The sequence below is a fragment of the Onychostruthus taczanowskii genome, unplaced genomic scaffold (genome assembly GCF_017590055.1).
Source record: "Onychostruthus taczanowskii isolate IOZ18803 unplaced genomic scaffold, ASM1759005v1 scaffold54, whole genome shotgun sequence".
Classification (NCBI taxonomy): Eukaryota; Metazoa; Chordata; class Aves; order Passeriformes; family Passeridae; genus Onychostruthus; species Onychostruthus taczanowskii.
Genome location: NW_024503013.1, coordinates 3,921,733 through 3,944,562, shown reverse-complemented (window position 1 = coordinate 3,944,562; position 22,830 = coordinate 3,921,733). Strand labels below are relative to the sequence as shown.

General features: G+C 36.7%; 1 protein-coding gene across 2 annotated transcripts in view; it reads right to left on the bottom strand.

The window, feature by feature from the left end:
- Positions 1–22,830, bottom strand: part of ARHGAP42 (Rho GTPase activating protein 42) — a 144,628-nt gene that overhangs the window by 74,906 nt on the left and 46,892 nt on the right. For both annotated transcript variants that reach the window (XM_041417073.1, XM_041417075.1), the window contains one exon: positions 19,958–20,019. In XM_041417073.1, coding sequence (XP_041273007.1) covers positions 19,958–20,019 — 62 coding nt within the window. The remainder of the gene's footprint in view (positions 1–19,957; positions 20,020–22,830) is intronic.

The following is a 22,830-nucleotide window of genomic DNA, read 5'->3' as shown; positions in this document are numbered from 1 at the left end:
CCCCTTCCCAAACTATGGGGAGAATAAGCCCGTGATCCATTCAGAAAAGATATATCACATTGTGAGGCTGTTTGCAATCAAGCTCAAGTTTGCTAATCTGCTTACATAAATGTAATTCCGTGTAGATGTATAAATGCTTAATACAAGAGTATTTAGAAATTTCCAAAAGAAAGCAAATTAATACCTGGGCCACTGGGCTTGAAGTCTCCTTTCCCTCAGAGATATTGCAAACCCATTTAAAGTTTTCTGTAATAAGCCAAAGAAATCTGGGACTGGGCAAGATTTGCTTTTCATTCAGCAGAAAGTAGCTGGATTCAACAGAGACAGCAAAAACATTATAGACATTACAGGATTCAGTAAAAGTGACGGTTACAGTCTAAAGTTACACTTACAAAGTTATATGGCACTTCTAATGTAACCAAATAGATGAACTACAAGTGTAGCCATACTCTCAAATAAATGATGAAAAAATTAACAAAGCGCTGCAACCAAGGAAATAATGTAACAAATTACTTGCTTCAGAGTTAAAAGAAAAAAAGTCATCATGCTAACTAAGGATCACATGAGTTAGATTTTATTATATTCAGTCATACAAAATATGGCTTAGTCTAATCCCAACATGAAGTAATATTTTTATGCTTCCTGATTTCCTTTCATTGAATTAATTTTTTGCATAGTTATTACATTTATTACCAACTGATTACATGTGCAGTGCTGGAATAGGTACGTAATCAAAACTTCACACCTCATCTAGGTTTTTGGGGTTTTTTTTCTGTCAAAATCCAAATTGGTCATTGCCTATCACTTCTCTTTGAGAGGGGACATCATTCAGCCTCAGAAATAATCGTTCTGCCCTCCACCCCTTGGCAGCATGCTGCCTCCACTACTCACACATTCTGTCATTCATGAGTATTAAGATGCCAGATTCACCAGTTGACTCTGGAATGTGGCAGGTAATTGGTGTCTGACCAAGACAGGGTTCACATAGGGAGCTCACTGAAGCTGAGCATGGAAACCAACAGAAAAAACTGGATCATCAGAAACCAAAAGTTCCTACTATCTGACTCCATTTAGTGATGCTCCAGAACCATCTCATACTACTCACTGGCAATATCTTATAGAAGCACACCAGAAATTCCCAAGGGAACAAATATTCAACAGAATTATACAAGATGCAGCATATCTTACTTCAAGCTTGAATTCAAGCATCTTACAATTATTTTTCCTAGTGGTTTCTGCACCTCTTCATGAACAGCAACCATAAGAAACAATTCTCAATGACTGCAAGACTAGACTGTAGATATTGCTCAGTGAGTAACAAGATATGTAAGGAAGGGTAAAAATGAACTTAGATGAGAATACATGTACCATAAATTTACAGCAGCAAGTTTCAAATGCATCTCATCAGTTCTTGTTTTGCATAATAAGGTAGGTTATCTGTGACTGAACTTATTGCAGGCAAAAGAAAGTAAAGGTTGCAACAAGATTTCCATACATTATGAGTTTTTAAAGATGCAAAAATGGTGTTTGGCATGTTTAGATAAAGTACATTACCAACACATTCATTTAATACTTCTTTTTAATGCTACTTCATTTTAATTATCTTGTTCACCTCATTTATTCATTGTCTGTGATTTCTCTGGAGGGAAAAGCTAAATATTCATTCCACCTGTTTTAAATTCCCCATTTGAGAATTTGCAGTAAGCTTAATACATCTTTCTTGCCTTATGAAGAGAAAATATCATTATATTTAAACTCCCAGAACTGTTGTTATTTTACAGCAGTTAAGTTTTAATGTTTGTATGCTAATTCATTTTGGTCATAAACACAAGATTCTTGGGCATTGTTGGACCACAAATACTTCAAGCATGACTTTAAAGAGCACCAAAAAGAAGCTACTCAATTCCTACCATTTGTATGTGGACAGATATTGCATTTATGATAATCCTCCACTAAATGGTTTGGTTTGGCAAACCAAATTTACTTTACATTTCAAAAGCTGATGCTCAAATTTTCCTGCTGAGTTAAGAAAGTGCAGTAGACCTATATTATAAATCACTCCAAGTAGGAGTAAAGTCAGAGGCTACAAACCTGTCACATGCCCAGTGAAAAAACTGCTCTGATAACACGCAGAGGCAATGAGACATCTAATACATTTTATGGACAGCCTTAAAAATTATTTACAGTATATAGTACAATGTCATCTGCCTACAGAAAGCAGATTTGTTTGAGGAGGAATATTAGATGCCTTTCAAGCATTAGGAACTGCTAAAGTGAAATTGCTACAAATACTTTTATGTTAATTCTGGTTTACATCTTCAATGCACAAAACAAAGTCTTAAGCAAACATGGAAAACTGAAAACAGTCACGTTCCTCATATATGTTCCATGTAAAAAAGTCAGATATTCTCTTTTCTCATAATTCTTTGTTTTACTTCAAATCTCAAAAGACTGCTAGATTTAATTTTCTTTATGAAGGTGAATGGAGAAACAAGTTAAAAACCTAAATTATTTGACCCAAATAAGACCAAACTGGATCTTTTCTTGCTATCATCATATTTAACAGACTTTTATAATCTTAGATTACAATAGGAAAACCATGTGATGGTAACCTTCAAGAATGTCTTTAAATTTTTACCAGACAGTTAAAATTTATTCCTTTTTAAAATAAAATAATCATACCAAAAATTTACATTTATAGCATCTTCTAAAATAAAAGACTACATAAAAAATGTCATAAATACTTTTAGATGCCATGATCCATAAATAACACCAATGTAAATGCAAACAGCCTTCTGGAAAAGCAACACAAAGTATTCAGAAGACAAAAATGGAAATGGACAAATGAATAACAGCAGTTGATAAGAGAAATAAAAAGGAGAGTGTGCTAGTATTTCAAAATAATCTCAAGAACATTGAATGCCAGAGGTCAGTATCAAGACAAAAAAATCCAGCTGAAATATTAAAGGGCTTGGCTAGCTTTATGCCCATTAGTAAACACACACTAGTTGCATGTGTTAAATTGAAGGAAATCAGATCTTAGATTTTAAAGCATTCAGAGTAAGCACGTAACTTATCTGTCATCTCCCAATCACAGCTTACAAAATGGCAAAGAAGACCTGTGTTTGTTGGAACATTGGACAGTCCCCAGAAGAAACATCTGTGTACAAAAGGGGTCCAGACAAACTCAGAAAAGTTATTCTTTATAATATAGTTGAAGTGGTAAGGGTAGAAATTCAAACATTAATATAATACAAAATTTATTGATTTTATATTTTAATTCCTGTCCTTCCCTTTGCTACCCTGAATAAAATTACAAAAGTAATTCCACAGCTCTTCTCATGTGTCAAGACTCTACTCCAAATGTCCAACTCTGTATCAAGTATTACAAGTACTGAATAAAGATGTTAATACTGGCATGTTGTAAATTAGGCTTCATGGGGAAATTAAGATGCAAACAATAATACCAAGGGAATTGTCCAGACATGGGTTTAACAATACTGCTCCTGCCCTCCCACAGTAACTTTTAACAGAATTGACTTTATTCCTCTCACAATGCACCTTGCCAAGAAATGGATTTGAATAAAGGGCCCTCATCAGCAATAAAAGTTTGGAGGCAAGTGCTGCTTGAAATTTGCTTTGCTGAAGAGCTTACAAGGAAAAGTACTTTGTTAGCAGAGTCCTCACAAGTCAGTCCCAGCCTGCTGGTCCCTCCGTGTCAGCTGCTGCTCCGGGTAATTCAACAGCAACAGAGGAATAACATTGTAACATCCATGCATGTATCATCCTGATAGTGAAGCTTAGGATGTCATTCTCTGCCAACTGCGGAGCTCACAGTGACTGTTCAGACCTTCTCAACTCCCAGCAAGGCTCTGCAATGTGCTCTGGGAGATAGAATGTGAAAGCTGACAGAATTATCCAAGGAGTATTAATGCTCAAATCCTTTTTACACTGTTAGCTTCTGAGCAAAATTTAAGGTGCTGGTGATTCTTAAATGTAGTGGTTATGTGCAGGAACGTATCAGAATTACTCAGGGTTGCTCAGAAAACTATGCAGGTATTGAGAGGATTACTACCTTAGTGACAGCGTAAAATATTTAGGTTTTACTACTGATAGCACCACTGAACCAATCTGAAAACCAAGAATGTCATATCTCAAGTAATTTATAGATCAACAGAGTTGTAAACTAATTCTTGCAACATTAACTTTATTAAGCAATCTTTAATTCATGTTTTCAGGCCACAGCTGTACATCTAAAATACAGTACCTAGATCAATTTTAAGAAATTTTCATTGTAGCAAAGTTCTAAACACGGAGTTTTGAACAAACACGACAAGCTATGGTCCTAGCTCCATGATTTAGTACTCTTATACAGCTGGAGGGTTCATACAGCATGGGCTACCCTTCTTGTAAATAACATATCTCCCGCTGTATGCTAAAGACAAAAAGCAGAACTCAAGATTCCTAGCATTCAAAATTATTATCAAAACTGGGGCACCTGAATTCATTATGAAAATACCAAATTTGCCAGTGCCTACTGAAGGACTTGCCATCACTTCTTCAGCTCAGCTACAAAGAGTCAGTGTCAAAAACTTGAAGGGCAAGATGTTTAAATTTGATCAGTTGGGAGGAGGAACGCCAGTACTGTTGCATTTAATACACAGAAGAAAGAGATCACTTGAAAAGAGAAAAAACTTGGCCAACCTGAAGGTAAAATACGTTTACAATCAGACTCTAAGATGTTTTGATCCACTAGAAAACTCTCACATGAATATATTTTGAGAAATTCCTGTTCTAGGTATTGACAATAAAAGTCCTAAGACAATGTCTTAAGGATTTGTCTCATCTTCAGTGTGTTCAGAAATTAGAAGCCCAAAAGGCATCAACTGGTTCTTCTTCACTCACTTCCTTGATCTGTGGGTTTAAGCAGACTGACTTACTCTACTGCAATGTTAGCCATTACCAAACACATTTTCCTGAGCAGGCACCAAGCACCATAACAGCCAGCAACTTCCCAAAAGAGCAGGAGCAGTGGTAGATGCTACAGAGGACCTGGTTATCTATGATACCCACACACTACATGCATTGACCACTGTAAGGTAAAATTCAAATGCAGAAGCATTGTACATCAAGGAATATGCTTCAGTATTTTTCATTTATGTGAAAAAATACTCACATCTTGCCCCTACAGGAGTTTTTAATGTGTTAAGAGAAAACAGTGGCCAGTAAGTTAAAAAGGAAAGGAGAAAGACCCAACTGACTTTTATACCTTGTAATTTATTGTAAAAGCCCGCTAGAAGACAATATATTGGGATAATTTTGCTATACCTTGTATCTATTTTTGTATCTCCTCCTGTGCTTTTATTTCTTTTCAAGATATGCCAGCGCTTTCTTTTCCCTCAAAATCCTTTCACATAACAAAGACCATGCATGTCACCTACTCTTTCATTGTATAAGGACACACTTCAAAAACTCGATTTCTCTGCATCCCATATTCCTGTTTTTCCTTCAGCAAGCAAGACCTCAGTGGGGTTTCTGTCACTACTGGCAATAACAACTTGAGCTGGAAACTGTTGTGTGCCCCTTCTGCCTCCTCTCACTCACAGCCTCTCATGTCTCTTAGACTTACTGCTTAGTTGCAACGACAAAATTATTTTCTACATAGGAACATTTTATGAAGTGTTAAAGAATGCATTTAACGTTTTCTGATATATGCGTAATTACAAAGATGACTGAAGCTAGAGGTTTCCTCCTTTTGGAGGAAAAAACCTACCTGGTGATAAATGAAAGGGAAAAAAACCCCAAAATAACCAACCAACCAGCCAACCAACCAAGAACAAACAAACAAAAATCCACAAAAACAAACCAAAACAACAGTTGGGGTTTTTTGTTCCTTTTTTCTTTAACAACACTCTGAAAATACTTAGAAGACATAAATCAGCTGAGGATATGGTCATGGTAGGTAGCTAATCATCCAGTAAGAGATGCCTTTCCTTTTTACAGCTTACTCCATGGACTGTAACTCAGCAAAAACTGAGTAAAAGATAAAGCAGCCACAAACACCACTACACTGAAGGAAAAACAGTTTGGTAGTGTACTTGCAAGTCTAGGCATTTATCTCTTTATCACTACCATTAATACAAACAGTACATGTCTCTTGACTGGGCTGAGAGTTCAAATCATACTGAAAGGAAAAGAGCTTGAGAATGTAGTTTCAGATAGGCAGCAGAAGAAAATTTTTCTGGTTTTACTCCCCTTTATGGCTATCCAAACACACAAAAAAATTTCTCAGCTTGATTGTTTACATTACATATTATCAAGTGGGAAATGGCTACATAAACACAGGAAACAGCATAATTGGAGCACAGAACTAATTAAGAATAAAACTTAATCCAGAATTTAAGTATACCACACTTCACAACATTTTTAACAGCACTTTATTCTATTGAGTACTCTGCTAAATATAGATATTTTATGACATTATAAGTATTCTTACCTACTTAAACTTTTATCCCATGGAACATTTTTTCCCATGAACAATGAGTAAACAAAACAAAACCAAATCTTGTTCTATAGGGGGAAATCTTCAATTTAAGAAGTGCAGAAGTGAAGGTCTGTGCTTTTGTGGAGAGTTGTGTGGCTTTTTTTTACATTGTGTTCAATACATTAACATTTACAGAAATTATCTGATTAAGATAAATCCTAGTAAATAAGCAAAAAGCTTTACTCTACAAAAAGGTCATTTTAAACTTTCCAAGACATTTTTAATCTGGCAGTAGATCTACTTAACAGTTACCCCAAATCAGCTCCGTATGTTTATTATTTTGTCTCTTTGCTTTTCCAAATCCTGATCTGTAAATTTTGCAGCCAGGCCTGTTTCCCTCACTGTGTAGATGTCAACAAAACCTCTCCAGAGTGGAGTGAATGTACCCTGAACAGGCCTCCTTGTGAGGTCTATTAGGATGTGAAGGGAAAGCTGGAAATCAATAAGAGAATAAATAAACATTTAACTAATCAAAGTAAGAACTTTCTAACTTGCCATGAAAAGTAAAAGCAATGTTATTTAATTAGTGCAGATTATTCCTTAAGGGATGTTGAGCTGCCAGACTCATCATAACATTTATTTTGACAAGCTTTATTTGTCAGAATTCCTGAAACTACCTTTCAATATTCTTTCCTTAAAAAAACAGAGAGTCAGAGTGCAGGCTCCTTCTTCCTAGATTGAAACTGGACACATTAAAGGAGATAGACAAGCTGTTCTTTAGCAACAGACTACTTAAGAGATCAAGAACTTGATTGCCTGGATGCCATAAGCAACAACTTCTGAGTCCAAAGTAAGAACAAACACCTCAAAATTTAAAGTTTGAAACAAATAAATAAATACAATGTAAGTTTAGCAGTGAGACATAAAAATAACCAAATGGCTAACCCAACATGGAAGCCAAGATGTTGGCACGATTGTTTACTGCAGCTACGATTTTCTTTGAAATTTTTCATACTGCAGAATCTGTCAGAGAATATCAATAATTTTTTTTTAATTGCCAGAAATAGTTATTTTTGACACAGTGGCTCTGATTTTCTTCAAACAAACAAGCAATAAAAATGACCAGCAACAGAACTCTCCATAGAAATTTAGGCTCCAAAATACTGAAATCAACCTATTTAGAGCCTCGCACAAAATGCTCTCGAGACAAATATCATAGGTGAGGATGTTACTCTTAAATTCAACTGGAAAAGTAGATTTGTTAGATGTTGGCCAGTGTTTCCCATTTTCCCCATAATCCCTAATCAAAAAAGAGTGTGGAAGTCTTTTTGAGAAATACAGCATTACTCTTAGCCATTACCATGAAATGTGATGGCACCCTTGAAATAACTTACTGAAAGATACTTAATGACAATCTGATTAACCATGCTCCCGGCTAAGAGGGATGCATGGTCACTGAGCAGTACAAAATACTTTGTTTCTACATTACATTTTCCAACTTGGCTTAATCTCAGTTTGTGCCCTAGACATTTTCCTCAGCAAAGCCTATTTTCTTTGGCAAAGTATTTCACAATGCAGCTCATCGTGAGTTTCCTGACATGCAGCCTAAATTCTCTCCCAAATTCTTCCTGTCAGATGATTGTCTCTTCTTAGCTAGATGATGTAAGCAGCAGTGACACTTCCCAGACAAAGAAATAAAAGTTTCAAGTCCAAGTGAGAGCTTGAGAAGGTAAACAGTTCAAACTGAAAGGGGTCTTAAGTATTGGTCTACCTACTTACTCTTTTAGCAATTGATGCAATCACTTCTGCGTGAAGAAGAAATGCCTTATCTGAGAATAAGTGATGGCTATGGGGACTAAGCAACTGTGTAAGCAGTTACATAGTACCTGTCTGCTGCTCTTAGTGAATGTGAGAATTCAAACAGCCAGGCCAAGTTGTGCTGTTTTACAGCTGGCCTTGCACTACTTGTGATCATCAGGGGCTGCCTTCCAGTATGAAAATTAATTTGCACCTTCACAGACACTGCAGGTCTTCACGGGCCAATGCCACTAACTGCACAAGTGGGGTTAATAGGTCTACTATCTGTTACTGTTAGGAATCACTTTGCATTATATTACACAGCTGCTGAGAAATAAAACACTGAAAAAGGTGGTTTGACAGTGCAATGCTTTGCTTCAGTGACACATTCTTGATAGTTTGGAGACTGCCATGGTTCTTCTATCTACTATTTGTTATTTCTTCAGCACCAACAAAACCAAACCCCAAAAAGCATTGTTAAAAAAACCAAACCAAACCAAAACAACAAGAAGAAGTTGGTGCTGAGGAAATTAGGTACTCAAAGAGATTAATGTAATTAGAAGCTGTATTTTGCTTTAACAACTACTTTGTGAATGGACACAACCAGGCATAAAGCCAAAATCAGCTTAGCTGTTTGTAATGGTACTATGCCCAGGAACTGTTAATGTTGAAACTGGAAGTATGTATCCTTTCAGGAAACAAAAGCACGTGTATGAACATTTCAGATATATTCTGAAAAAATGTAGGTCAGCCACAGCTGCAAACTACTCAGAGGTAAGGGAGCTTTTATAGATATAGGATCCATAGAAAACCTTTCCATTTCTCCTTGCTATTAGCATACTAAGTTTTACTGGTAGCTGACACACTGAAGATGCTATTTAAGGCTTAAAAGCTGAGTTATAATAAATTAGAAGGTTCTGACAGTTGTCAGAGGTGAAAATTCAAAATGAGTATGTTGGGAACAGCACACAGAATTAAGAAAGGAGCGCAGGACATGTAATGACACATGCCATGACACAACATTTAGAGCAAAAGGTCTAAAAATAGCATCAGATTCAGATTTTTTAGCCTTTTTTTCTGCTCTCATGCAAATACAACTAACAAAACAAGTCAACTTAGAAAGCTCTCATCTAGCTTGTAAAAAGGTCTCATTATAGTGTAAAAGGCAGCTTAGGGGAGACAAAGGGCTAGTCTGGTTTCTTTAAACTGTGACTCTACTAAGATGGGATTGTGTGCTGCTAAGTGGGCTCAGCTGCAGTGGTTGTGCATCCATGTGGTCCTGCTGGAAGCCCATCAGGGAAACCGAGTCACCCTTTGCCTCAGTGTGGGAATTATGGATGGTGTCACCCTATCAAGCAGCTCCCTCGCCCCATCAACAGTATCCCTGGTGAAAAACTGGCCTTTAGCCACAGGGTGGGAATGCTGGGTGCAGTCTGACAGCAGCTGGGGGCAGTGCTGTCATGACTGACGGGACGCGCACAGGAGCGGCGCCGCATGGGCAGGCCTGGGCTGAGCCTGCGTGCGGCCATGACGGCTCCGCGCTGGCCCCAGCCCAGGGCCCTGGGACACGTGGAGACTCAGGTCAGTGCCAGACCCACTGCAGGCTTTGGCTTGCCATGGCCCACTCCGCACTCACTATGACACTTGGACTCCAGGGGGAATTTCACATCAACTCCATGAGATCACATCATGACATGCCACATGACAATAAATTGGGCCAAAATGTTAACGATTTTGGCCAAGGCGGACGGGCCACCTCCACTTAACCCAGAAAGGAAACATAACAACATTGTTTGAAAAACAGCTTTTACTAAGGAACAGCTATCCAAAGAAGTAGCTCTCACAATATTTTAATCCTTAAGGCTACCAGACTCCTTGGCCCCATACTTCCAAGACTTTCCTCAGGACCATGTGACCATGGCTTCCAGATTTCTACTCTAATTTCCTTTTAACACTAGAAAAATAATCTCTTTCCCTGACCGCAACTACTTGTAATAACAGGGCTGCAACAAATATTGCACCAAGAAGTAGATTTGTAATCATTTCTTTTGGTGATCATGCTAGCTTAAGCAGTTTGCTGATCTTGAATTGCACCTTCATCCGTTTTTGACTTCTTCTTCTGTCCTCTGTTGCTGTGACACTGAAACAGTCTGTTGTAACACGGTTGAAAAATAACCAGTAAATATCTTGTTTGTTTTGCTTTTAGCCAGGTCAGTTTTGCCAAGTAGGTACATAATAAATTGGCATGGCTGACAAAAAACAGACAAAACAGTTAAATTGTTTCAGTCTTAGTTCAAAGCAAAAGCACTTGCGCTAGAAGATACATCGAGAGAGCTTCTCAAAACAACACTAACTGAAGCCACAGCAGACATTTGAAAAGTATAATAAAGGCAACCTAAGTGTTCTGCAAACATTAACACAACATCCTAACAGAGAATACTTATAGAAAACACCTTTGTATGTAACACAGCTATGAGCCCATGCAGATTACATAGATTGCTCAAGTGAGAATATTTTGCTTCCTTGTGAAAAGGTGGGGGCTTTGTTTGGCTATTTAAACCAAACTTTGGTTTAAATAAAGGCATATTTGTTTCTGCACACCCTTTGGTACATAAAGTGCTTGTGTTGTTTTCTGTTTTTAATCACACTTCCCAGGACATTACATAAGAACAACAAATACAGTGGTTTCATTCCGGAGGTCAGACTAAATGAAGAAAAATTAAAAATTAAATTTGTAAGACTAAAACACCTTTTTTCACACTTCCAGGAGAATTGCAGATAAATTTGGAATCCATTAAAAAATTTAGAAAGTGGTAGCATGTTAGGTAGCAGCATGTTCTGACATGATTATAACCTAGTAATGGGTACAGCACATATCCTCTTCTATGACCAGGTCCATTCCCTCCCTCTGTAGTCAGAAAATAAATGCATAAAACTTAAAGGCTATAAGGTTGGCTGATCCAGAACTCACATTCCCTTAAAATATTCTTTTGAAAGTGCAAACATCTTTCTTTCTTTTTCTCTGTCAACAGTCATCTGCAAAGACACTTAGTGATTGTGGTGGAAGCAAAAGAATCTACAAACTAAAATTGCAACTACCACATTTCTGTGAAGACTAAAACAAACTCCTTCCAGCCACGCTACTCACAGAATGCCTCTCAAAACTTTGGGAAGGGCTGCAATTCAATTCAATACTACATGCAGTTAATGCCTGCATGGAGTGAACATATGAACTGAGAACAAATTAGATTTATAAAATGACAAGTAGCAAGAGGCTTTCCAAATAACCTTTCATTTTGTATTTTAATTAAGACAGCATTTAGTATCTCTCTCCATGATACTCTTCAAAACTGGAAATAGCAAGCAATCTCATTTTGTCAATGTTCTCACTGAAAAATGCTGCAAGGTATCGACTGCATAAGGGGGAACGTCTTTAAACTGAAAGAGGGTAGGTTTAGATTAAATATAGGGAAGAAATTATTTGAGAGTGGTGAGACATTGGCACAGGTTGCCCAGAGAAACTGCAGATGTCCCACCCCTAGAAGTGTTGAAAGGTGGATGGGGCTTTGAGCAACCTGGTCTAGTTGCAGGTGTGCTCCCTGCCACAGCAGGATGAGTTAGAGTATGGTCTTCAAGATCCCTTCCAACCCAATCCATTCTCTAACTGTATATCCATATGGAGGCAAATACACACAACTTGAGTATAGAAAGCAGGAGAAACTAATTGCTATCAACCAATTACACTAATCTCCTGCAACACACTTTGTTTCTTAAAAATATTTTCTAAAAAAGATTTTCTTAATTTGCATTCTCTGCAGAAGACTAAAAAGCAAATAGTACATGGACACTGAATTACCAAAGCCTTCTTGGTAAGGCTTGGATCACTGTTTATGTAAGATGGCAAAGGAATGTACATGAATCTTATAAATCCTTTTATCTCTGTTCCCCTTTCCTCTTGAACAATTATCCTATTCCCACTCTCCTGTCTTACTCACAGCCTCTTAGCCACGTGAAGACAAGTGATCCCTCTTTGATGTCAACTATCCAGTCAACAACAGCATAGATCAACATGGGAGATCTACATTTTCACACCTCTTACAAAGTTGCTGACTACAAGAAAAATAACTTTGTCACAAATCAACTCTATGACAACTATTTTAGGAAAACAGCAAAGACAGTCTCTAAAACCACTCAAATTGCTTTCCTCCTCAACAAGTAGGTTTTAAGGCAATGAAATTATCTAGGCCTAAGATGAGGAGCACAGGGTACAAAAGGCTCTGCATATGATATGGTTCTGCACTCTGGACATTTATATCAACAGGAAATAACTCACATTTTCAAAAGAAAAAAAAACATAGAGAGAAAGCTGCTAAGAAATACAGAGCAAAACATAAACAGTAGGTTCTCTGTTGACTTCATGATCATAAAACTCTGAACATATTCTGAATTAATAGTACTGTTCTGTCACAACACAGTGATTCCAGAAGTACCTTCTGCAAAGTTAAAGAAAATATGGACCTGTATTTTTTAATTCCAGAGGATGGCAGTTACAGGGATGTGAGAGGGACAAGTTGCAACTTACTTCTATTGAGACCAGTTTGATCTTTTAAAAATTATCATACTCAAATGTCCCAGGATGACTATTTTTTCTTCATTTCCACAAAAATAAAGGAAAAAATTATTTTACATCACAAATATTATTGGTGAAATTAGAACTTGAATTTAACAAATCAGGAACATAGCAAGTGTACAATTACAGAAGCTGATGCAGTGTTATCTGGAAAAGCCAGCTAATGCTCTGTACTAACAGCACTCAGAATTTTATCTCCGAATTGTCTGGCCTAGTATGTGTTCTTTATCTGAGAAAAGTTCCGAAATACATACAGATGTTATATGTTAAACTACCTTAATGATAACAGAACATGAACTGTTTACTTTTATTACTCTGTTTTTTGTGGTTTTATTAACTGAGCACAAATGCTAAGAAACACCCACTGAACACATGTATTTTCATACTTAAGTGGTGCAGAAAAAGATAACAAACAGGATTCCTTCTAGCCCAAGACAGGGCAAGGGGGAAAGCTGCATTGAGAGTTCCCTCTCGACAAGAACCCACCAAACAATCCTGTTGCAGATTTGCTCTCTAGGAAGTCTGCATGACAGAAATATACCTATCACTTCCTGATTTCATATATGAGTTACAATGGTCAGAGATAACATCTGAAGGGAAATGAAGGTACAGTTCTAGTATATTTTTGATAGCAATTTTATCAAAGTAATTACTATCTTCTGGATAGTAATTCTGGCCCTGAAGGTCTTAATTTTCATTGTGTGCACTGCAGTGATGGGAAGGAAGTAATAGAAAGTTTAGTGCGAGAGGAATTATTTTTCCAGCTGGATCACTTCTCCAATTATGTTCACCACACAGTCACATAAACATTTGTACCAGCACAACAGGGAAGACCTTTTCTCAAAAGGTCTACACTCTACAGATATGCAATTAATATGAAGAGGTAACACAAGGCTGACTGAGATTTAAGGCAAAGCTGGTTCTGCAAACTGCTAATTAGATAAAATTCTGTGTAGCACATTTCCTCCAGTCATTCTGGAGTTAAAACACAGTAAAAAACCCATGCAATGCTACAGAGCACACTCTTGCTTCTGCAAGAGTCTCCAAGTAATTTTGCAATGTTTTTTCTTGTTTATCCTTACAAAGTAAGACTGACAATTGTATCAGCAAGGAAAAAAAAAAAGGAAGAAAAATCTGACGTCAAGGGCTGAAGTCTTAATGCTGCTGAGGACTAGTTCAAGCGTGCTTAAAGATGTCATTTCAATTAATGAATCACAGGCCTCCAAATAACACTGATCTAATTTGTTTGAATTAAAGCTAATCAAAGAGGCCTCCTTGCAGTCTCTTCTCATTCTCAGCTTCTGGGTGTTAAGCTTTCCTTGTTGCCTTCCTCTGTATCTTTTCTGGTCTACATAATATTTTCTGGCCAGAAATGCATATAGCAAGTATTCAAAATGGGGGCTTCCCAAAAAGGTTTGTGAAAGCATCCTGTTTGTTTCCAGTAATTTTCCCAATGATTTCTAAAACTTAGCCTGTTAGAGGACAGTAAGCTGATAGTTAAAAAAAAAACCAAAACAAAACAAAAAGCCCAAAACTGTTGAAACCAATATTTTCCTATCTCGCAGAACTTGGCTTGCCAAAGGCATGGATTTTTCTGTAATTAATAACAAATACGCTCTCTGCTATATCTGGGATGAAATAGGAGGAAGAAAAGGTGAAAAAATAAATAGATAAATATAGGTAAAAATTATTTTTAGAAGAAAATTAAAAAATTCAGTACTCATTTACTGATCCTTCTTCAATAGAAACCTCAAAGAGGTATTTCCAAATTAGTAATCTGATGCAGAAATTCAGAAAGTCTTTCCAAAGAGGTTACCTAAGAAAACAGTCCATGCTATCTTAATGACTCAACAGGACGTACAGCCATCTTAAGTATAAGAAAAAACCTAAACTAGCTAAACCCAGGTGCTTTTAATTAATTTTAAACAGCAAACATGGTGGAGGGAGAGGGAGTAGAGGAAAAACAAAAATAAAGAAACAAAAAAAGAGATGTAACTTCAAAGAAGTCCTTTTATTTGTGGCATTTTCTTTCACTTATAGTAATACGCTCTCAGTGTTCTTCCCTGCAGACTCCTACCAAGGAGATTAATTTAAATGCCAAATCTTGCATGAGAAGTGAAAAACACTGAAATCAGTTATCAGGTATATCAAAACACCATTAAACACTATTTTTTTGCAATTTGAGAGACACCATACAAAACAAAATGCCAGGTGTTTGTTCTGCCGTCTCAGGGTGCTAGTACATGTAATGTTATTTTTCCCCTGTATAAACTGGGAAATAAGCTGCCCCTGTGGATAGGAGGCTGCTTACTCTTCTGATGGAATCTGTAATGCACTTTGCATTATAGGGAAAAGGTTAATTCTGCTCAACAACATGCTGTTCCCTTCAATATCTGATTTTACATACCATTCCATGGATAGCTGGTTTTAACAGCTCATTTATTTTTCTTCAAGTGCAGCTTTTGAAACTGAATATTTTGATGCTTTCCCTGGAAGCAGATAGCATCAGACCCCTTGTGTGAGGGCAAATACAGAACCACAATGAGAACATCCAGTTAATACAAAAAAAGTCCACAAAAATGAGATACTGTCTGAAGCATGAAGATTATTAGACACAAAGAAGTGGACTTTATAAAGAAAAATATTCATTGAGCACAGTACAAAACTATCCAGTTCAGAATTTTTGTATTATCCCTTGGAGTATTTAATATTGGTCAGGAATCTCATTGATTCATGACACCAGAGAGAAAAAGCTCTGGGGCCATTCATCACCTGACAACAAGCAAAACAAAACAAAACAAAAAAAAAAAAAACAAAAAAAACAACTTGGATAAATAGCAAGGAATTTAAGAATTAAGAGCCTATTTCAGTCTTGGATTTAGTAAACTCTCAGAAATAATCAGGGATTTCCAGCAGTTATCGATAACATTGACACTCAAGAGAACTCATTCAATGCTTCAAACTCATAGACGATCTCTAGGACCAGTAGCATGAACCAGTTCATCTATACTGATGCCAACACAGAATAATGCTACAAGAGGAAAAGGAAGCAGCATTTTATTTTACTCCCAGATAATTTCTGTTTGTTATTAATTTTAATAACAATATAAAATTAATAGTAAGCATAAATAAAATATGAATCTGTAAAATAGAACATATCACTTATTTAGCAGAAAGAATGTAAATCCAGTGAAAGAGGAAGGAAATTATTTTAAGTAAGTTCCCTTGATAAAGATTCAAACATTCACATGGGATTAAATTATAGCATCTCTATTGTTCCCTAATAAGCAGCAGGAAATAGAGGTTATTATTCTACATCCCTGATGGCTTGCTGCTGAAGTCATTGGAAATGCAGTGGGGATGAATCTGACTTTTTATCCTATTTTACTGTATATGTGAAGCCCAAGAGTAGTGCTGTTTGGTTGGAGTTTTTCTAATGCACCATTTACCAAAAGCATCACTAAATTGACACCACCACAAAATGACAGACCTTGTCAAAACCTAAGGGTGTACATCACAAAAGAAGGCATCTTATGAGTTACTTTTCCCTTTATTTCCTTTTTAAGGGGAAATTTATGGTGCATGGCCTCTGTTTTTTCTTACTTTTACTCATCAATTTTCTAGCATCAGGAAATAAAAGACAAGGATAAAAGAAACTGACTTGCAAAAATCACCATATTATTACTGCTGCCAGTAATAATGGCCACAAAGCCTTACCAAACAAAATATTTATGTGACACACAGTTTCATTTGACTTTATACTTCAGTGTTTTTCCCAATAATACTGTTCATAATGTCTTGTTTCATTAGCTTCTTCTGAATAGAAAAAAAATAGTTCCTTCTGTTTCTTTATGCAGGAAGGAGAGAAGACTTGCTGAACACCTCAAACTATTTCCTTGACCACTGGAAACACTTCATTTATACATTCAGTGGACAAGCACTCCAACATTGTGTTCACCAAGACAAAAATATAATTTGACTTATATAGAACTTAATAGGCATCAGATTAGAAATAAATTGGTCACACGAATATATACTTTTTAATACTTTTCATATTCAAATCTGATTAATACACTTAGATGTATGCTCATAATTTAATAAAATAAAGTTCAAGGAAGGGAAACAAGGTCATTAGCTGGTATGCAAAATTAATAGCTGTCATTCCATATTCTCATACACCCTGCATTCACTGATTCAATAGTGTATTTTACTATCACATGCTACAAGAATTAAAACAAAGTTGAAAGTAGTATGATGAAGTGTATCCAAAAAGAGCCACAACATTGCATTTTTCTCCAAGACTTTTACAAAATGTCAAAAAGAACAAGCTTTTCAAAAATAACTTCTGCATGTTTTCTGTCTTTATGCAGAAGGAAATTAAATTCTTAAAGACCTGCATGCCATGTCTCAAGCTTTCCCATCAGCTGAGAACTTTATTTAATATCATCACTAAGCTGCAAATTGGCTGACTTTAAGTGCTTCCAGCAGAGAAATCTTAGTGTATGCATAATGCTCCAAACTTCCTCAGAAGCAAGCAAAAGTGTTCTGAAGATTCCACAGTTAAATTACAAGTTTGTGAAGCAAAAACCTTATACTAGGAATCTATTTGGCATACTGATCCTCACAGGAACCTCTGGATTCTATGACGACATGTAGAAAATGGCAGCAAAATAATGGCAGGGAATAAAAAACCCACATCTTTGACAAAGGTGACACTTTTACTCCAGTAATAATTAAACAAAGTCCACCAAAAGGCAGCTCAAACATTTTAAACCTAAAGAAATCCTAAATTTGATAAATTTTCCCATGCAAATATAACTACAATGAAAACTGTGTGTCCTCAATGTTCTCATTCTGGACAGAGAATGGGAACTGAATAAGGTTATTCCAAACTGAGCGAAAAGCTGGTTACAAAAATTTCCTGTCAAGAGCAGCTTCTCCATACATGAAGACCCCATGGGAAGCCACACTGGAGCAGCCTGTTCCTGGAGGACTCAGTGCTGTGGAAAGGACCCACGCTGGAGCAGGTCATGAAGAACTGCAGCCCATGGGAAAGACTCATGTTGGAGAAGTTTGTGGAGACTGTCCCCCAAGGGAAGGACCAACACTAGCACAAAAGAAGAGTGTGAGGAGTCCTCCCCATGGGGAGGAAGGAGGTGCAGCCCTCATCCCCTGCCCTTCTCTGCCACTGGCAGGGAGGAGGTAGAGAACTGGGATTAAAGTAAAGCCTCAAAAGAAGGGAGGGGCAGAAGAAGTTTCTTTAAAATTTGGGTTTTGCTTCTTACTACCCTACTCAGATTTGTCATTAAATTAAACAGATTTCCCCAATTCAAGTCTGTTTTGCTCATGACAGTGAATGCCAAGTGATCTCCCCCTGCCCTTATCTCAGCCCATGAGCCTTCCCTTGTATTTTCTCTCCCTGCCCACATGAGGAGGGCAGTGACACAGCAGCTTTGGTGGGCACTGCTAATCAAACCAGGTTCAACCTACCACACTCAGCTATACAATCCATGCATTCCCACGGAAATCATATTGTACGTAGAACAAAACATATTATTCCATCTGACTGGTCTTTTTTCACTTAATAATATTGTTTTTTTCCCCCTTCTTTTATGCTACATCTTTTTTCTTACATCTTTTACAAAAACACTATATGTGTGTTGTCAAAATTATAGATCAAATTATAAACCAAAGAGAGGCCATAAACTTCTAAAACTGAAAATGGTAGTGACTCCTCTGAGAGGAAAAAAAAAAAAGAGGGGAAAGAGGGAAAATTCTAGGAAATTTTTTCATATTATGAAAGACTAACGAGTTTGAAAAATAAAACCCTCATCTAGTCATGGATTTGGTTTTTTTTTTCCTAATAGTTAGCTCATATCAATCTTTAACTTAAACTGGACAACTATTAATTTTGAAACATTGTTTAACTAAGGAACTAGTAAGTGTTCTACTAACCAACTTTTAAGGTGGTAAGTATAGAACAGTCACCTCACTCTTCCAGCTACCCAGGAAAATATGTTTTGCATGAAGTAAAAAATAATTATGATTTCATACATTTAAGTGATATTAGCTATGCAACTGTACTAAATAAATGTTATGACTATGCCATTTTAAAATATTTATATAAACAGAAATAGTAGGGGAGCAACTCTATGGCTATTTGCTACTAGGTTAAGACAAATTTATATAAACTTTTTTCTGAATTAGTAAATTTGTTCCAGACTGAGTCATAAAAGCCCTACGTCAATGTTCTAAGTACCCATAAGAGAAAGGAAAACCAGCAGAGACATAATCTTTGGATGGATTAGAGCAAGTTAAACTTTCACAATATTTAAAAATCCCCCTACTGATGTTAATTCTTAGCTCACTCCTTTATTCATGACTGACTCCCAAGGAAGGATAAAAATAGCTTCACTGCTCACCTGGATTTTTTTTTTAATAGTTCCATAAAAATAGACTTGAAACTTCTTTAACAAACCTACATTTGAATAGAAATATAAAAATCAAAGCAAACAGCAGATTCAAATGGCATAAGGACACCAATGGATGACTCTAGCCAGACTGATCCATAATGTATTCTACAGGAGTTTCTCTCAGGTGATGACTTTGCTTTCTTTTCTTATCACTTACTTCTCAAATTCTTGGATTACTAGCATACTTTCACTGGACAACTCGTAAGAGTATTTCATTAAATACAAATACAGATCTACATCTCCAATATATAAGCTTCTTGCAGGAAGGAAAAGGTACACCAGGATTCAAAGCTTATCTTGGGTCAGGGAGCAGGAAAGTAGAAAACTGAGAGAAAAAAATTTTTAAATCGATGCAAACATCTTTGGTTGAACAGTTTAATACAAATTGCTGTAGTTTGTACAAAAATGTGTACATTTTTGCCTTTGTGTAAGAATTCCAAATAATTCTTATGATGTACTTAATCTCTACTACAGAAATAAAATTTTTTTAAAATCCCTTCAGGGGGAATAGAAAAAAGTGTACTATTTTACTCAAGGAGAGGTTCAGTGCAAGATTACTGCCATTAAACTTACCAGTCGTCTTCTCTCCTCTTCAACAGCAATCAGGAGCCGAGCAAACTCCTTCAATGACTGGGCTGAAAGGAAAACAAAGAAAAAGAACGTTCTGCTTAAAATGACCAGGTGAGTCCATTATCTGGATTGAAGCTACAATGATAAAGTATTTCTCTTATACTGCAATGTAATCAGTAGCCTTAAACAAGATAGAATGAAGCAGGCAGCAGGTCAAGAGCAAAGAAAAAGAGCCTGAGTCTTAAGAGTCATATGTATTTTAAAAATAATTTTTTAAATGGAATATGGCAAACTGAATTTCCTGAAACATGGAAAGGTCAGTCTCAAAACAGAAGAATTCTGCTTTCAGCCACAAAATTCACTTTAGCACACCAGGAGCAGAAAGAAAATAAATTAATTTCTCCCACTAAGGTGGGAGAACAAGTATTTGAAAGAACTATGAAAAATATTTGGGTAAATATTTGAAACTCAACATTTTAGAAGAAATGCCAAGCGTTTAGAATTAACTGCTCTTTGGCTCTATGTTTTACAAGGACAAGGTCTCAGGTGATCCAAACAGATGATTGATTTATAAGCTTTGAATTCTGTTACAACTGTGACAGAGCCTTTGCTCAAAATTGTTTTCAAATAGAAGTCAAAGGGCTGAAGCAGAGTCAATGGAAACATAATACAAGAATTAACCCCTAAAAGAGGGCAAGAAAGAGGAAAACATTCTGAAAACTCTTAAGACTTCATTCTCATGTAAGCAAGTGGTACAAATATGTCTTGAAAAATATTTCTTTCCATTTGTATTACTTTCTCAAGGGCATAGGGGTTACTCAGATTCAGCATCACAGTCCCATAGGTGACAATCCCAGAAAACAATGTGAAGACAGCTAAGTATCTGTTTTTACTTTCTCCTGATGCAACTAGTAGTAATTGCTACCAATGACAGGATACTACATTTTGTGGTTTAAATCTCTGAACTCAGAATAGAGATTGCTAAATAATACAGTTTCTCACAATAAACTTAAGGCAATCTCAATCATTTTGAAAGAGGTAAAAAACAAACATGGAAACAAGCTCAGATTTTCTCAGAAGAACAGGACTGAAAAATCTTCACAGTTAACCAACATACAGTGCTGAAGGTAGGCTAATGAAACTCCACCTCTTAGTTATTTTTTTATAATCTTAAATGTTTATTTATGTTAGTCTCCAATAATATAGCTTTATCCCTTCTCACCATCTCTAAAAGATTTAAGGAAATAAGCACATTTCCTAGAAAGTACTGGAACAGATCCTTTAAGAGAGAACTAGTATCTGGCTTGCCTTAACTGCCTTGTCTGCATTCATGAACTGCTACTTAGTTTTTGGACCATTCCCAAGTAATTTCTATCCTTTATACCATCTGGACCTTGCAGAGGATCTCCTTCCTCTCTGTTGACTTTTACAGTTGAAGAACACTTTGCTGTTTGTTCCAATTTCTTCTGCAAGAAATTATACAGCTACGTTCTTTGCAACTATGATGCTATACTTGCATATCTTGACCTCTAAGTTGTTGTTTGCTGACAATTTTTTTTTTTGCCATTATGAGTTCTTGGTTTAGTCAAAATACACCTGGCAAGTTAAACGTCCATCTACTTGGGGCTTGAATCTTTTCCTTTAATATTTTTCCCTGAGAAAACAAGTGTCAGAAGATTTTGCCAGTTATGTCGATATCAAGATTTTCAGTTTGATATCAACTGAATTAACACAATCTTTTAGTCAGCTCATAATATCCCACAGAAAAAAAAAAAAAAACAAACCAAAAAACCTAAACCAAAAAACAACAGGTAAAGAAATAGGATGATAAACTGGTTGGTTATACCTGACTAGGAATCTGTAGAGCGTGACACTCAAGAATATCTAAGTACCCAATATGATATGCTAAAATCTAAATAAACAATTAGCCAGACAGACATGGCTAAACTATGAGGATGTGGAGGGGTTGGGGGGGGAGGAAGAAGAGGAGTGTAAAAGAAACATGAAACAAAAACTAGTACAAGAAGCTTTTGATTCATCTTTCAAATTTCAAGGCAAAACCAGAGAGTTTTTTAGTTTCAAAGTTGAAAAATTTGCTTAGGATTTAAATAAATTCAGGTCAGCCACAGGAAAAAAAGCATATAAAATATGTTCTCTAAGTGTGCAAATCAATATTTTCCTCAATATTTAATACTAATACAAAGATACTAGTCTGTCATCTGTACAGTGCCTCAGCCAAAGACTGAGAAACTCTCTCCATCTTTTCCATTGGCTCACCTTTGGGGGAATTACAAAGGTCAGTTTCACTAAGAACACAGAACCTACACTCTTCAGCAGCTCAAAGACAAACCATCCCCCTGATCTTATGAGACTTCGATTGCAGAGACACTTTTGCATCAAAACTGACTACACCTCTGATGCTTGCTGCCCAACATCCACATGCATCCCTGCATCCATGGGATGCCCTTCCTCAGCTCAGGAGGTGCACAGGGAGAACTTGTGCATTGTGTTATTCAGAGCATAGTGAAGGATGCACACCCATGTCTGCAACATGGACATCTCTGGTGACCCCAGTGGTTCTTCTGTCCTGTAATGCCACCACATACATCAAGAAAGGCTTTACCCATGCCAGCTCTCCTACAATAGCCCTGAATACTGCAGTACTGATCTTCCACGTTACTACACCCTTCTTTCCATACAACCTTCACTCAGTGTGGTCTCATTAAAAGCCAAGGTCTGTCCCTAAAGAACTCTGGCTGTGCTGGAAGATGCAGTGGGAAGGGGAAGGGGAAGGGAGTCCTTGTTCCTCTTTTCCCAGTGTATCCTTTTCCCTCTTTCTTCCCCCCTTCTCCCACAGAGCCCTCTGGTTGCAGAGA